This window comes from Neophocaena asiaeorientalis, unplaced genomic scaffold (genome assembly GCF_003031525.2).
Source record: "Neophocaena asiaeorientalis asiaeorientalis breed wild unplaced genomic scaffold, Neophocaena_asiaeorientalis_V1.1 scaffold357, whole genome shotgun sequence".
Lineage (NCBI taxonomy): Eukaryota > Metazoa > Chordata > Mammalia > Artiodactyla > Phocoenidae > Neophocaena > Neophocaena asiaeorientalis.
Window position 1 is genome coordinate 903,920 of NW_020173270.1, and position 17,252 is coordinate 921,171.

Genomic DNA, 17,252 nt, shown 5'->3' on the forward strand with positions numbered 1-17,252 from the left:
CCGGGTCCTCCCACCGCGACGGAGCGTCCCTGGGAGAGAAGCCCAGGCCCGGAAGGGGGAGCTGAGGGCTCGCCTGTGCCAGTCGCCACCAGGGCGCGTTCCGGTGCCGCGGCGGGTGGCACAGGCTGGCAGACACGGGCTGGGAGCCCGGGCCCCAAGGGAGGGGGCAACTGCTTGCGACCGCCGGCACTCGGCCTTGCGGGCCCGCCCCCTCGCCTGTCAACTCCAGTCCCGCCCCCCGAACAGAGGCAGCTCACTCAGCTCCAGGCCGCTCGACTGCTGAGCGCACAACGCCTGGGCACAGGGGTGAGTGTACAGCACTGGGTCCTTTCGCGCGCGGGGCTCGGCCTGGCCCAGAGGGTGTTGCCCTTGTCACTACCCTTGTCCCCTTGCTTGGGTTCCTCGGCCTTTCCCGAAGGCCTTGCGGGAGAGGAAAACCGGCGACTTCGGGACTGGATGCGGGACCCGGGATGGGGGTGTTTGTGGGGCGCCCGGAATCCCCTGGCCTTGCTCCCTCCCAGCCACGCCACTGCAAGTTTCACTACCTCACTCCTGCCTCCAGGCCAGACGAGGCGAGGCGGGCGGTGCACAGGGTGTGAGCCTCTGTGCTGTGTTCCCAGCAGAGCGAATGTAACCTGTATCTGCGTGTATCTGATGCCCCCTTCCCCCCCAGCGTGGCTGAGTCCGTGACTCCCTGTGAGTCCGTATTTGCGCCTGGTTCCCTGTGTTCAGCTGAAGCTGTCTGGGGTGCATTTGTTTCTGCCATGTCCAACTAAGTGCGTTCCCCTCCCTAGGCCTTGGTTTTCTCATCTGTTAAGTGGGACTCCCGTGATTGTGTAACTGTTTCTGCGTGGATGTGTTTGTGTGGGAGCGTGAAAACCTTTGTGCCTGCTTCTATGCAGGGTACTTTGAGCGTCAGCTTCCTCGTCTGTAAATTGGGGACGAGGGGATTATAGCGTGCAGTCACAGGTGGGAGGTATTATTATACTTTCATGACATATATGCCCTTCTGCAAGAGTCTGTGAGATGTGGATCCTGTCTGCTGCCCTCAGGCTCTGTCGCTGCAAAATGCGTGGTTAGGCTCAGCTTTCTCCCTGGCGTTTTGTGGCGGATGAAGGGGGGTTCGCAGGAAAAAGCCCTGTGTGCAGCGAGGTGTGAAGATTGTGGGGCTCTGGGTTCCAGGCTGGGTGTGGGTGGAGTTTGTGAAATTGTGGCCTGTGAGACTAGGCATAAGATCCCGTCTGCGTGTGGCGGAATTTGTATATCTTTGCCTGTGTCTCTCTGTCCATGTGTGAACGGGCATTCGTGTTTCCCTGATGGGGTGTAACTGAGCATTTTGCCCTAGTTTGTGACTACCTGTGCACATGTCCTTGTCGGTGTGTCGCTGTATTTGTGTGTCCCTTTCTGTGTGTGGCTATTTCTGTCTATGATTAATGCGCCTCTGGACATCCTTGCTTGTGTGTGAATTATTAGTGTACCTTTCCTGTGGGACTTGTGTTACCCTGTCCCCTTGTGATGTTATTTGTGTGTCTTTGTGTCGGCCTGTCTCCGTGGACACCCCCCTGCCATCCCAAACTCCCTCTGGGCCCCGTAGTGCGTGTGGGGTAGGGAGTAGGGGGTTAGGGCCCCCTTCGCAGGTGAGGCCCCGCCCGTGCCCGCCTCCGCAGGCCGCGGGGATGGTGCGCGCCAGGCCTGACATTGCACCCAACCTCTCTGTAGTCTTGGGGCGGGCAGCCCATGGAGCCGGGGCTGCTGCGGCCAGCGCCAGTGAGCGAGGTCATCGTCCTGCATTACAACTACACCGGGAAGCTCCGCGGTGCGCGCTACCAGCCCGGCGCGGGGCTGCGCGCCGACGCCGTCGTGTGCCTGGCCGTGTGCGCGCTCATCGTACTCGAGAACTTGGCCGTGCTGATCGTGCTCGGACGCCACCCGCGCTTCCATGCGCCCATGTTCCTGCTCCTGGGTAGCCTCACGCTGTCCGACCTGCTGGCGGGCGCCGCCTATGCAGCCAACATCCTGTTGTCGGGGCCTCTCACGCTGCGCCTGTCGCCCGCGCTCTGGTTCGCTCGTGAGGGTGGCGTCTTCGTGGCGCTCGCCGCGTCCGTGCTGAGCCTCTTGGCCATCGCGCTCGAGCGCCTCCTCACCATGCAGCGCCGGGGACCCGGACCCGCTCCCTCAGCTCGTCGGGGGCGTACGCTGGCGCTGGCGGCCGCGGCCTGGGGCGTGTCGCTGCTCCTCGGGCTACTGCCCGCGCTCGGCTGGAATTGTCTCGGCCGTCTGGACGCCTGCTCCACGGTCCTGCCGCTCTACGCTAAGGCCTACGTGCTCTTCTGCGTGCTCGCCTTTGTTGGCATCCTGGCTGCCATCTGCGCACTCTACGCGCGGATCTACTGCCAAGTGCGCTCCAAAGCGCGGCGCCTGGGGGCCCACCCCGGGGCTGGCGAGGGCGCCTCGATCCGCGCACGCCGCACGCCGCGATCGCTGGCTCTGTTGCGCACACTCAGCGTGGTGCTCCTGGCCTTCGTGGCTTGTTGGGGACCACTCTTCCTGCTGCTCTTGCTGGACGTGGCGTGCCCGGCGCGCGCCTGCCCTGTGCTCCTGCAGGCGGACCCCTTCCTGGGCCTGGCCATGGCCAACTCGCTTCTGAACCCCATCATCTACACGTTCACCAACCGCGACATGCGCCAAGCGCTCCTGCGCCTTCTCTGCTGCGGCCGCCGCTGTTGCAGCCTAGGCCCGGGTGCCTCCCAGCCGTCGGGGAGACCCCCTGGGGCTTCGGGCGGCCTGCAGCGCTGGCTGCCTCCTGGCCTGGATGGCAGCTCCAGCCACTCCGAGCGCTCGTCACCCCAGCGGGACGGGCTGGACACCAGCGGCTCGACAGGCAGCCCTGGCGCGCTCACAGCCGCCTGGACCCTGGTACCCCCTCCGGCCGCAGACTGACGCCCTTTGGTCCGCCACTGGCCTCCCTAAGAGCTCTTTCGCAGACTTTCTTGCTAAATTAAGGAATTTATAGGAAAAGCAGCTGAAGATGGTGGAGGCAGAAAAGACGCAGGAGAATGTATTTTATTGACGCTAAACCCCACGGCAATGAACAAAACAGACAAAAATCCCTTCCCTTGTGGGATTGATGTTCCGGTGGCGGACATAGACAATAACGGAATGAAGAGGTATGGAGATAATTCCAGTGACAATACACTGGTGCGATGGTGGTCAGGGGACGCCTCTCTGCAGAGGTGGTAACATGTGACGTGAGATGGACTGTCCCGGGAACTTCTGAAGGAAGATCATTTCAGGGTGGGGCTGCAAAGGCCCTGAGCCTAGAATATGCCTGTGTGTTCTCTGAAAAGCACATATGTCAATGTGGCTGGAGCAGAGGATGGAGAGGGAGAGTGGGAGGAAACAAAGGCAGGGGGATAATGGGACAGATGGGGCAGGGACTTATGAGCCCAGGGGAGGACTTTCTTTTGCTCTGAGTGAAGTGGGTTCATGGAGCGTTCTAGGCAGAGGAGGGACTTAATCTGGCTCACGTGTTTACAGATGCCTCTGGTCTCTGTGGAGGGTGAAGCTAGGAGAACAAGGTGATGGTGACTGCACTGGCCTAGGGGAGTGGTGATAAGGAATCAGACCGTGTGGATTCTCCATGGATTTGGGAGGTATTGGACAGAATTCCAGAGGAAATTGGGGGTGGGGGAGAAAGGAGTCAAGGACAACTCTTCATTCGAGATGAGAGACCAAAGACAGGGCACCCTAAAATTTGACTCTAGGAGACTCAGCCAATTCCTATCTGAAACAAGATTTCTTTGAATGTGGTGTCAGATCCTTCATAAAGAATAAAAATACAATCGAATAATAAAAGTGATCACAGTTTATTGTGCCTGGATAGTCGCCCCATAGTGCTAGGCCCAGGACAGGCCTTTTTCTCACCCTTACTGCAACCTTTCAAGGTAGGTTTCCTCACCCCCATTTGACAGATGAGGAAACTCCAAGGACAAAGTACCTTGTCCCAGTGTCTGAGCCAGGATACAAGACCAGGTGGTCAGGCTCCAAGGTCCGAGGAGGCGCAGGCTTGATGTCTGGTCCCTCTGGAGGGGTCTGTTAAGGCCAAGAAGACACTCCCTCCTTCAAGGGTCTGCATTTTCGGCCAGGGGCAATCCTAGGGCCCCGTTTGTTCCCATAAAAGGCTCCAGGAGCGGAGGTGGCGTCTGCCAGCTGTCCCTGGCCCCCAGGTGTCCCCAGGCGTATTCCTAACCTCTGTGCGGAGGGGCTGGAGGGAGAGGGGCGGGGTGGGTGTGGGGAAAGGATTGGGGGCTTCGGGCTCAGATTGCGGCACGCCACCTGCCGGGAAACATCGGAACTGCAGGCAGCCGTAAGTAAAGATCGCGGTGTGTTTTGGGGCGTGGAGCGGGGGCTGACCCCTGCAGACCGTACGCACGGGGAAACAACCTACTTGCTGGAACACAAACACACTCAAACCTGGGGTCGCCTCCCAGGGCACTTCGAGAACTGGACCCAATCTCCCACCTGGCCTGGTTCCCCTATCCCCAGGCTCCTGTTATCTTCCGGGGCAACCTGAGACACCCCACCCCATTGTTCAGTTGTGTGATAGTGTGACGGTAGACGAGTTATTCACTTGTTCACATCTTACAAAATTCAAAAAGCACCCCCTCCTGGATGCATACACTATTGGGAAACTTCCAGAGCTATTCTGTGGATAAATGAGCTGAAATGTGAATACACCCCTCTCGTTTTACACTTTAGCACTGCTCTCCACCTTGCTTTGATCACTTAATAGTATATCTTGGAAATTGTCGCACATCTAGATTTTGTACTGTGTTAATTGGCTCTGGCTGCCATAACAAATACCATAGTCTAGGTGGCTTAAACAGCCAAAATTTATTTCTCACAGTTCTGGAGGCTGGAAGTCCAAGATCAAGGTGTCAGCATGGTTGGGTTCTGGTGAGTGCTCTCTTCCTGGCTTGTAGACAGCTGCCTTCTGCTGTGTCCTCACACTGTGGAGAAAGAGAGCAAGCTCTCTGGTGTCTCCTCTGATAAGGGCACTCATGCCATCACGAGGGCCCCACCCTCAAGTCCTCATCTAAACCTGATTACCTTCCTAAATCCCCATCTCCAAATACCATCACCTTGGGGGTTAGGGCTTCAAAATATGATGATGGGGGGGGGCACAATTCAGTCCATAGTACTTTTTTCTTTTTTTCCACATTAAAAAAAATCGAAGTAAACATGTCTTGCTTCTTTTCACTGGCTGCATGGTATTTCACAGCATAGACATACCACCACTTATTATACCAGGGCCCTAGGGAGGGACGCGTGTTGAGTCCAACACCTTGCCTTTATACACAGTGTGGCAATAAACATCTGTGTACACACATCCTCCTGCACCTGTGCCAGTGTACCTTGGATAAATTTCTACACGTGGCACTGCTGGGTCACAGGTCTTGTAGATGTTATTTTGAGATACCGGAGGTTTCTTTCGGCCTGTGGAGAAGGGTGCGGGTTTCCTCACAGTCTCAGTCACTCCCTGTACAGTATTTGCCGGCTATGCTATTGCGCCCCCTCTGGAGCTACCCAGAACTGCAGCTTCACGCAACTGGAATGGGAGGATGGGGGGAGGAACCCCACTCCAGCCTCGGACACCGGATTAATCCCAGACCCTGAGCAGGGAGGCTGAATCTTCCAGGTTCACCCCGGAAGCGGGTGGAATCCTTTCTTAGACCAACATCTGTTCAGCCTAGTGTTTCATATAGATGGACTCTTTTTAAAAAACGTAAATACATTTACTTAAAAACTAACTTTATATCACAAACAGCATAAATGGCAAATCAGTATCACTTGCCATGAAAAATAACAATCCATATTTATTGGGCCCTAGCGTTCTCCTTTAGTTCTCCCGATAACCTAGCAGGTATTAACATTTTACAGGGAGGAAACTGAAGCATGGAGAGGTTAAATTATGGGCCCACCAGCACAGAGCTAGAGAGTGGCAAAGCAGTTGTTCGAATGCCCGCCCGGGAGCTCCACGCGCCTCTAGACTGGAGATAAAAAATAAAGACAATGCAAATCCAAGTAGGTAGACAATTCTGGCTGGATCCTGCGGCCGCCTTAATGTGAGGCCTGCACTGTGTGGAGTTAAAGGGAGAACAGGTCGTGGAGCGCAGACCTGCGCTGACACGACGAAACCCGGCGGATGGAAGGGGCTGCGAAGGAGGGACGGGCCGGGTGGGCTTGGCCATGTGCCCTCGCCCGACGCCCCATTCCTCGCTCTTGGGCGCCGGGCACCTGCGGGAAGGGCGGGGAATCGCGACTCCTTCCCCGCTGCGCCCTCTCCCTGCCTCCTTCCCGGGCGTCCCGAGGCTGCCCCCCATTCGACGGCCGCAATCCCGCAGGCCCCGCCGCCCCCAAAGCCGAGGCCCCCCACACGGCGGAAGCTCCCGCGGGGCCCTGACAGTGAAGGTTAGGCTGGAGCCTCGCCCGAGCGGGCCACGGCCCCTCGGGCTTCCCGGAAGCTCGGTGCGCGGGTGGCACCACCGTACCCGGAGACACCGCCGCGCCCCTGGCATCCCCACCCCGCCTCGAGAGCAGCGGAGGCTACGCAGAGACGCAGGTGAGCGCGCCGGCGGCGGCAGCGGCGGGGTGGGGTGTCCACTGATCCCTGGTGCGGGGAAGCGCTGGGCCTCGAACCTGAGGCTCATTCTCCGCGGCTCCGACCACGCGGCTGGGTGCGCTGCGATCCTTGGCCCCGCCGCAATGACCGGCGCTGTGGTCGCCGCGCTGGGGCTGCGTAACAGGGCGACAGCTAGCGTGGGCGGGTGAGGGGGGAGCGGCCCTGCCGCGGGAGGCCTGGGGCCGCGGGGACTTTTATTCTGACACGGCCGGCGCTCGGCTCTGCTTAGTCATGGTGACCTGCGCGCGTTCCGCGCCTCCCCCCTGCGCACTGCGATGGAGGCGCCCGGGCCTGGGCGACGGAGGCGGAGCCCGAGCGCGGCCATGGCGGGGTGAGTGGGGCGGCCAGCGCCCGGGCTGAGGGCGCCACGAGCCGTGAGCGCCCTGCGGCCGTGCCCGGGGGCCAGAGAACCGGGAGATGCGGGACCGGTCTCGGGGTTCCCGCGGCTCCGCGGAGGGCCAGGAGGGCGCGGCTCGAGTCCTATCCTTTTGTTGGACGGCGCGACTCGCGGGGTGGCCCGGGAGCGACGCAAGCCGAGCGAGAGGCCCAGGGAGCGCCGCTCGGACGGAGGCCCGGGGACCCCGGGGCGTTGGGGGGCTTGGTTTGCGCCCTGGGGCTGGCAGTGGAGAGGCCGCGGCGGGGTCACTTCCTCCCTTCTCCAGGCCTTGGAGGCTCAGGCGGGACATGCGCAGTCCCCCACTTACCGCTTCTTGGGGGGAAGTGCCCGGTGCACAGGGGGCACCGTTGACCCATTGGCCAAAGACCGAGAGGCAGGCCTGGGTCTCGGCTGGGGAGAGGCGGCCAAGCGGCATCCAGGGCCCGGTGGAGGAGGGTGCTCTGGCAGGGACAGTGGAGTGGGCAGTCAGCCAGCCACAGCTTACTGACCTCTGCGGGGTGCCAGGCCCCAGGCAGGATGCAGGGGAGGCACATGAGAGGGTGGGCATAACCCTGACCTACACAGGTCTACCTGCTCTCTGAAGCCTGGGGCTTAGGGCCAGAGGAACAGGCCATCCTTCAACAAGCAAGCAAAGGAGCTCCTTTCCATTCTTGACAAGTGCTGTGATGGAAATAAAACAGGGAGGAGGTGACTCTGAGTCGAGCCCAGAAAAAGATAAGATGAAGAACCCAGGGAGCCTCTTGCAGACCCCACCCCGTCCCCAACGCCACTCCCCACAGGACTTTTCAAAACATAATTCATGCCCTGGCCCTCCAGACTCAACAGGGTTCACCGAAAGCCTCCCTTCACTAGTCAGTCTCTCTCATTACACTCCTCCCTGATTCTCTAGATTGTCTCTCATCATTCTGCCTCTGAGCCTTTGCACTTGCTGTTCCCTCTGCCTGGAAAACTAACTCCCACCCCCAGCTTCTTCATACGTTCACCCTTCTGGTCTCAGCTCCAACAGAGGCCTGGACTACCTGATTTTAAAAAAACTGCCCCCATATGACACTGTCCCAATGCTGTTGTCATTTTCTTCATAACCCCAGTTTCTGCTCCAGTCTTGCTTATTTTACTTATGGCCCTTCCCTCCCCAGTGTCAGCACCAGCGGGGCACAGTGCATTTCTGTCTTGGTCACTGCTGTGTCCTTGGTGCCTAGAACAGTGCCTGGCACACAGTAGGTGCTCAATAAATGTTGGTGAGGTGAATGAAGGAATGAGTTGGACATGTCCTAGGAAGGGAGGGGCCACCAGAGAGCTGGAACAGAATGAGCAAAGGGAAGAGGTGGACAGGAGCTGACTGTGAAGGGCTTTGCAAGCCATTGAAGAATTTGGTTTTATTCTTCATGCCACAGGGAGTTGTAGGGGGATTCTGAGCAGGGGAGGGACACCATCGGACCTATGATTTAGGCTGGACCCTCGGGCTGGTGAGGCCATGGGGCAGTTAGGGAGTGCAAGTGCACGCTGCTTCACCTGTACTTAGGAAGGAAAACTGGTCTAGGAGTTACTTTATCTTAGAAAAGAAGGCCTGGCCCCAGGCCCTCCCCCCAGCCCTGTGCTCTCCCTCCTCCAGGCCCCTGAGTGCCAGTGGTGGTGTTGTCCCTTGTCACCTGGAACCCCATGCAGCTGGAACCCGGGCCTAGTGGGGCTGGGGCCCACACCCAATTCCTACCCCTGAGGTCACAGCGCCCTGAGGGGGCAGGGGACACGGTGATGTACGCCTCCACCGAGTGCAAGGCCGAGGTGACGCCCTCCCAGCACGGCAACCGCACCTTTAGCTACACCCTGGAGGATCACACCAAGCAGGCCTTCGGCATCATGAACGAACTGCGGCTCAGCCAGCAGCTGTGTGATGTCACACTGCAGGTCAAGTACCAGGACGCACCAGCCGCCCAGTTCATGGCCCACAAGGTGGTGCTGGCCTCATCCAGCCCCGTCTTCAAGGCCATGTTCACCAATGGGCTGCGGGAGCAGGGCATGGAGGTGGTGTCCATTGAGGGCATCCACCCCAAGGTCATGGAGCGCCTCATTGAGTTCGCCTACACGGCCTCCATCTCCATGGGTGAGAAGTGTGTGCTCCATGTCATGAACGGTGCCGTCATGTACCAGATTGACAGCGTGGTCCGCGCCTGCAGCGACTTCCTGGTGCAGCAGCTGGATCCCAGCAACGCCATTGGCATCGCCAACTTCGCCGAGCAGATCGGCTGTACTGAGCTGCACCAGCGTGCCCGAGAGTACATCTACATGCACTTTGGGGAGGTGAGCGAGGGGAGGGGACGTGGAGCCAGGGCTTGGGAGCAGCATCAGAAGGACCAGGGAACAGACAGGTGGTCATCACTGTCTCCCCTTAAGATGTGAAGGGTCAAGGCAAGGAGCTGGAGAAACATGGGGTTCTGGTTTCCTAGTCTACATATCTGGGGCAACTCTGGGAAACAGCGAGGAAAGTGAGGCCTTCACGGGTTTCTGGGCCCCCTGGTCTCTCTGGGGTCAAAGGTGGGGATAGGGTGCACTGAATATGTTGGCAGTTCCATCCTGGTGTGCTGAGCAGGGCCTGACCTTTCAGTCAGTCCGCCATTATATATTGAACACCCATGGCATGCTGTTGACTGCAAGTATGACCCTTACACATGTTTTCTTTGGTCCACGGAGTGTTGTCCTAGCACTATGCTTTGTTTCGTTTTCGTTTTTAAGTGGAGGAAGTTGTGAATAGAGAAAATAAGTGCTTGTTTAGCACTTGCTGTGGGCCAGCCCCTGTTCTAAGTGATTTTCATCCTTTAAATCACTGAATCTTCCCAGCTCTCCTAGGAGGAGGTGTGCTTTAGAGTGCCTTCTTGGAAGTTTTCAAAGTCATCCTCCAGTGGCTGGGACCAGCTGGGGTGGACACTACCCTGATCCCCACTCCTCTTCTTCTCTACCACCTTGGGGGTTGTCCAGATGCTCCAAGAAGCTCTGGCATTAGTCCTAAGGCCTGTGGCTTCCAGGAAGGTGGTCCAAGAGCAAGGCTCTCCCACTGACCTGCACAGCATTGGTTTCAAGGGATTGCATGGGCTTGTGGGTACCAGAAAATTGGGAACCCGCTTATGTGGGGTGACTGAAATTATTTATATAGACCAGTGCCTGGCAAGAAATATTTACCCCAGGAGTAGCCCTGCTATGAGATAGCTACTAATTTAATCCCCTTTTTATAGAGGAAGAAAACCAAGACCTGGAATGTTTCAGATCTTTGCCCAAAGTCACACAGTTAGAAAGTAGTAGGCCGAAATTGCAACTCAGGCTGTTTTCTTCGAGCCTGAACTTTTTTTTCTTTCTAGAATATTCTATTGCTATTGCCTTTGTAGTCTGTCTGCTATTTTGAAAAGTAATTTCCTTAAAAGAAAAGGGTAACCTTATAGTTCAAATACAAAATCATACAAAACGGTACATGGTACATTGTGTCCTTGCCCATTTGCCTGAGTACTTGTGTATTACACGCTTGGCTCATGTAATATAACTCATTTGATCCTCACAAACTGTGAGGTTCGTACTATTCACATCCCCATTTCACACCTGAGGAAGCTGAGGTCGTCAGAGGCAGGTTGAGTGACTTGTCCAAGGTCATAGCACTGTTGAAGGGCGGGCTGGGGGGGTGGGGAGGTGGAGAGAGACATGTAAGTCAGCCCGTCACACAAATGCCCTCTGCAGGTGGCCAAGCAAGAGGAGTTCTTCAACCTGTCCCACTGCCAGCTGGTGACCCTCATCAGCCGGGACGATCTGAACGTGCGCTGCGAGTCTGAGGTCTTCCACGCCTGTATCAACTGGGTCAAGTACGACTGCGAGCAGCGGCGCTTCTACGTGCAGGCACTGCTGCGGGCTGTGCGCTGCCACTCGCTCACACCCCACTTCCTGCAGATGCAGCTGCAGAAGTGCGAGATCCTGCAGTCGGACTCCCGCTGCAAGGACTACCTGGTGAAGATCTTCCAGGAGCTCACCCTGCACAAGCCCACCCAGGTGATGCCCTGCCGGGCGCCCAAGGTGGGCCGGCTCATCTACACGGCCGGCGGTTACTTCCGCCAGTCACTCAGCTACTTGGAGGCCTACAACCCCAGTGATGGCACCTGGCTCCGGTTGGCGGACCTGCAGGTGCCAAGGAGCGGGCTGGCGGGCTGTGTGGTAGGTGGGCTGCTGTATGCCGTGGGTGGCCGGAACAACTCCCCCGATGGCAACACCGACTCCAGCGCCCTGGACTGCTACAACCCCATGACCAACCAGTGGTCGCCCTGCGCCTCCATGAGCGTACCTCGAAACCGAATCGGGGTTGGGGTCATCGACGGGCACATCTATGCTGTCGGCGGCTCCCATGGCTGTATCCACCACAACAGTGTGGAGAGGTGAGTGGCGGCGTCTGGAGGGGTGGGCTCCAAGGGTTCCACTGCTGACAGGTCCCAAGCCATTGGGATCTGGCGGTTCCCCCTGTTATTGAGTGCTTTTCTCTGTGCCTTGCCTTCAGGGAGTGGAAGCCTCAAGGTGAAGCTAAACTCCTGGGAGATTTATGGTCGTGACCTTGGATGCTGGGTCTGGGCCTGGGAACTGTTTACAGGGCCACCACAAATGCACACAGCAACTTTATGCAGCTTTGGAAAAAGTCCCATCAGTTTGAAATTGTTGTAATATGCTGATTTTGTTAAAACGTGACACCTCACTGCCATCTGTCCACAAATTGTTGTAATAAACATATGTATGAGGCCTGCTACATGCTAGGTCCCCCCTTAGATGTGGTGCCCTTGTGCAGTACACAGTCTGCACAACTGTGCGTGGTGACCCTGTGTTTAGAGGCCAAGTATTTTGGGCTTTTGACTCTCCTATAGCCGCGTCCTCTGCCTTCTTGTTTTCCAGAGGTGTGAGCCAGAATACAGTTCTCACCTGGAACTTGTTAAAACAAACTCCCTGGCCCACGACAGGGGATGCTGGAGATCTGGCATTGGTGGGTTTGGAGTGAGGCTGGGGAGTAGGAATTTTAAACAAACACCCCAGAGGCTTCTAATGTACACGGTCTGTGAATAGGATGACGAGATGGTGCATCACCCTCGACAGGCCACTTTCGAGAAGAAAAGGGGCCCTATGAATTATTCCGGGAGCACAGGCCTGAACTGGAAGTGCCTGGGCCAACTGGGACATATGGTTACTCCGTCTTTGAGCATCATACTTTGAGAAGAACCATGCCAGGGGGTAGCCTAGTTCTTAGGACTGGGGTTCAGGTGTCCAAGAGAGCTGGATCAAACCCCAGGTCTGCCACTTCCTGGGTGACCCTGAGTATGCCATCTCACCTCTCTGTGCCTCTGTCTTGTCATCTGTGAGGTGGGGGACAATAGCGAGGACTCCTTTCCCCACCAGGCTGTGTGGGGCTTTGGTGAGATAACACACATAACACTCAGCACAGGCAGTGGTATGATGGAGCCATTGGGGTCCAACAGATGTGCGTGTGACCTTGAGCAGATGGTGGCTGTGAACCTCAGTTTCCTCATCTGGAAAATGGATCTCCTGATAACTTGTGTTTTGGGGAATCCTTGTGAGAATTAAAGAGTTCAAGTGCCTAAAGACGTAGCAGAATGTCAGTGGGGGTCAGTGTTCCAGGTCAGCTGTGGTTGCTGCTGTCATTGTTACTATGTCGTTGCAGGTATGAGCCAGAGCGGGATGAGTGGCACTTGGTGGCCCCAATGCTGACACGAAGGATCGGGGTGGGAGTGGCTGTCCTCAACCGTCTACTCTACGCGGTCGGGGGCTTTGACGGGACGAACCGCCTTAACTCAGCCGAGTGTTACTACCCAGAGAGAAACGAGTGGCGAACGATCACACCCATGAACACCATCCGGAGTGGGGCAGGTGCGCTGGGGCTGCGGGGAGGGGAGAGAAGAGGAACACCTTCCCGCCCCTGGGCGTGAAACTCCGCCAGGCCTCCTGCTTCAGCCTTAAACCCCATGGCACGCACAGGAGAGCTAGATTCTGATAGAGTCCATGCTCTTCTCTCCCGGCTTTGTTTCTAAAGGGTCACTCGGGAGAGGGGAGAAGGGGGAGGGGAGGGTCCCCCCGCCCAAGAAGGTGGTGGCTGAGGCCCGCAAGGCCAGGCCCCGGGAGTCACCCTCTCTGTGTGGTACCACTTAGGAGTCTGCGTCCTGCACAACTGCATCTATGCTGCGGGGGGCTACGATGGTCAGGACCAGCTGAACAGCGTGGAACGCTACGACGTGGAGACAGAAACATGGACTTTCGTAGCCCCCATGAAGCATCGGCGAAGCGCTCTGGGAATTACTGTGCACCAGGGAAGAATCTATGTTCTCGGTGAGGCCCTGGGGGTGGGGGCCTGGGTGGAGAAGCCTACCTAACCCCATCTTTTAGGGGCAGGCTCCAATCCTGGCAGGAAGGCATCTTGTGGTTTCTTCTCCTCTTTTTCCCCCTGCCCTCGGAGGGAGCAACCATCCCTTCTGCTCTCCCTGCAGGAGGCTACGACGGTCACACATTCTTAGACAGCGTGGAGTGTTACGACCCAGACACGGACACCTGGAGTGAGGTGACCTGCATGACATCTGGCCGGAGTGGAGTTGGCGTCGCTGTCACCATGGAACCCTGCCGGAAGCAGATTGACCAGCAGAACTGTACCTGTTGAGCCACTTTTGTTTCTTGGGCAAAAAAATGTTCCAACCCAGAGTACTGTCGTCTTTGTACAAAAACAGGGACAAAAGAAAAGGCTACAGAGCAAATGCTTGTCCTCCAGGATGGGAGGCTGGGATGCCTCAGTGTTAAAATGACAGCTCGAAAGAAAAGGCCAGAATGGGAACCCGTGAGCCCATCAGAGTAGTCCCAGGAATGTCCAAGAGAGCCTGCCCGGGAGGTGGGTGTGGGAAGGGCAGGCCCCCGGGGAGAGGCCCCTACACCTGCTACCCCGAGACCAGACCTGGGTCCCACACCAGCAGCCACCACCTCCCTTTGGGATGAAAGCAGGTGCCGAGGACAGGCTGGTTTTTGTTCCCTGCATCTTCGTGATTGGTTCTTGGAGGCCTGGGAACGAGCCAACTGAGGCCTCAGGGGCTGAGGCCCCTCCAGAGGTGTGGACCCCGGGGATGGGCCTGTACATAGAAACCATTGGGTATCACTGCCCTGGACAGTCATTTTGTTGATAAGTAACCCTGTAACTTTCCATTGAAAATAAAGAACAAACTAACTAGTGTCTTCCACCCGGGCTCTCAGCTGGAGGTCTTGAACCAGTGGGACGGAAAGGACTCTTCTCCTGAAATGCACTCAAGTCTTCGATTTAGGGCTTGGATTTGAAACCAGTTTGTTATGTCGGCCCATTGAATTTTGATATGTAGGTTATCTTTCTCCCCATGGGCAAACCACACAGGGCTCACTTTGTCACTTTTAGCTGCTTTGCAGACAGTGACCCAACTCCTTGACTCATCTAGGGCTCCCTGAGGTTAACTGCACACGCGAACAGTTTATATTTTAAGGAGGACTATCCCCAGCACACCTTCCAAATTCCGTGAAAGTCCATCCGTCATCTTTATACACTTCAGTAATGTAGACCGAGTGTCTGGGACAAAGGGGTTCTTGAGAATTTTCTTAGGCAAAGGCTTCAACAGCCTGGTTCCTTCTGAACTATATGTGTGAACGGAGTATGTGGCCTGGATCTTTCTTCTGCGAGTCAACTCTGTTTGTGCTGGGGGAGTGGAGAAAAGAAGAATGAAGTATGGTCTCAACTATTGGGGATTTCACAGGTTCTTCCAAACAGCTTAGAGGAAGCATTTGATTCCTTCCCTGCCAGGAGCAACAAGAGAAGCCACCACAATGAGAAGCCCGCGCACTGCAATGAAGAGTAGCCCCCGCTCGTGGCAGCTAGAGAGAGCCCGCACGCAGCAATGAAGACCTAACACAGCCAGAAAAAATAAATTTATTAAAAAATACTATACTAATATCAAGAAAAAATAATAATATATTTAAAAAGGTATCCAGTTGGGGAGAAAACAATTTTTATATTAGGTCTCTCTGTTCATGAACTTGGTATATCCGTCTATTTAGTGAAGACTTTGCTGTCCTTCAGGAAAGCTTTATAATTTCTCCATAAAGGGCTTGCAGTAGGTTTTATGGGAGTTTTATAGGCCTTGCTCTTGTCAATGAGATCTTTACTCACTGATCCTTTTAAATTGATATTTCTGTTATGGGGAAGTTGTTGATATAGATGTATTGGTCTTCTGCCAGCTTCTTTCTAGTATCTTTTTTTTTTAGCAGATAGTCATCTACAGATAATGATAGTGTAATGTCATCTTCCCAATAGTTCTACAACTCATTTCTTTTCCTTGTCTTACAGCATTAGCTAAGACATCCTATACAATTTTCATTAGTAATGGTAATAGTGGGCATAGTTGTCTTACTTCTAACTATAACATGACTGCTTCTAATGTTCCACCATTAATTCTGATACTTGCCCAAACATTTTCTGTAATCTGTTCCTTAAGTTTTGCTGGAAACTTTATCAAGTTCAGGAAGCTCCCTCCTATACCTAGTTTGCTACATCTTTTTTAAAATCATAAATGGATGTTGAATTTTCTAGATGTCTCTCATTCACGAGGTGGGTGCCAAGAAACTGCATTTCTAACAAGTTCCCAGTTGATGGCTGAAGCTGCTCGTCCAGGGACCACATTTTGAGACATTGGCGTAGAACAAGAATAATGGGTTAAAGGCAAATTCTGAGAAACAACATTTAAGGAGTAGAGGGATGTAAGAGAAGGCCCGATAGACGCGCAACAGCAGCAGAAAATTACGAGAAAAACTAAGAAATGTACAGTGTCACAGAAGCCAAGTGGTGAAAAATTTGAGCACAAAAAGTTTAAAAGAATCACACTATTAAATACAAAGCGGTTCAGAAAGAGACCTTCAAATGCTCACTGGATTTGGCGATTGGAAGGTAAGCTTACTAAGAACCATTTTGGTAGAATTGTGAGGGTAAAGCAATAGATTCTGCAGGTGTTTATCGAATGCCTCCTTAGAACAGGCACTGTGCCGAGGAGATAACACTGAATCAGTGAAGGCTGCTGAAAGAAGGAATATCTCTTTTGAGACATTTGGGTGAGAAGAGGCAAAGTACGCATGACAGCTAGAGAGGAACGAAGGGTTCAGGGAGGGTTTGGGGTTTTGTTTTTAAGATTCAGAAGACAGAGCGTGTGTATAAGCTAAGGGGAAGTTCCAGTATAGAAAGAGAAAACAAAGATGAAGGCGAAAGGATGAACTTATAGTGATGATGAGCAAGTAACTTCCCACTCTTAATCAACTGGACAATGTCTAAGATAACTTTCAGCTCTGTGAAGGCCACTGTAGTTCTGGGAGCTAGAGTATCTTGCTTTGTGCTATACAACATACCTTCAATTCAAGGACTATCTTCTCCCTTGGGAGTGAATTCTGGTGCGTTTGTTTGTTTTTTAATTGGGCGAAGGAAGTATTTATTACTTGCAACAAGTAAGGAGAACACTAGGGATCCTGGTTTTAAAATAGAAATGTTAGTGAGAATATACAGTATTGCAGAAGATAGAATTTAAGAAAATTTAAAAGAAAAAAGGAGAGAAAACAGACTAGGTTTGAGACCCATATCTGTCACTTACTAGGTGCAAGTCCTCTCTGGGCCTCATTTTCCTGCTCTGTAAAGTGGGGAATAGTAACAGTATTTAGCACCTAGCACACAGTAAGAATGCAATAAATGTAGTATTATTGACTAGGAACGAGATAAGTACTAGAAACCTGAAATGCTAACATTAATCTGACTTATTAAGGTTTTCAAAGTCAGAATGATAATGATAACATTTTATTACCTCAGAGCACTATACCTGCATTACTTAAAATTCCTCACTGGCTCTCATTACCTGTGAAAAAATCAGTGCTTCCACCAACCCACCTGTCTCATTTTATGATGGTTTTGTAGCTCCCCAAGACCCTCAGGGTTGATACAGGAAGTGTGGCCTAAAAGGAGTGCAGCACCCTCTTGTGGGCCTTTGGGTAAAAAACAACTATTTCCAGAGAAGAAAAGGAGCAAGATTGGAGAAGCCCTAGAGTGTAGAATGCCCTGATTTTGGCTTGTTCCTCTTTTTTTTTTTTTTTTTTTTTTTTTTTTTG

General features: G+C 54.4%; 2 protein-coding genes across 3 annotated transcripts; both read left to right on the plus strand.

Annotated features, from left to right (window-relative positions):
• Window positions 1-6: 6 nt before the first annotated feature.
• On the plus strand, window positions 7-4,968 carry S1PR5 (sphingosine-1-phosphate receptor 5; the record flags this gene model as incomplete). The annotated part of the gene is made up of 2 exons (XM_024745780.1): window positions 7-306; window positions 1,720-4,968. Coding segments are annotated over 2 exons (1,521 nt in total), but the record flags the coding sequence as incomplete, so codon positions are not given.
• A 1,532-nt stretch (window positions 4,969-6,500) lies between these two features.
• Window positions 6,501-14,326, plus strand: KEAP1 (kelch like ECH associated protein 1). 2 transcript variants are annotated; one of them, XM_024745778.1, is made up of 6 exons: window positions 6,501-6,622; window positions 8,692-9,377; window positions 10,800-11,485; window positions 12,772-12,977; window positions 13,257-13,433; window positions 13,592-14,326. In XM_024745778.1, exons 2-6 carry the CDS (start codon window positions 8,739-8,741, stop codon window positions 13,756-13,758), a joined length of 1,875 nt encoding a protein of 624 aa, XP_024601546.1. In that variant the 5' UTR covers window positions 6,501-6,622; window positions 8,692-8,738; the 3' UTR covers window positions 13,759-14,326. The 2 variants fall into 2 exon arrangements, with proteins under 2 accessions (XP_024601546.1, XP_024601545.1); XM_024745777.1 differs by lacking the exon at window positions 6,501-6,622 and adding an exon at window positions 6,912-7,013.
• Window positions 14,327-17,252: the final 2,926 nt, after the last annotated feature.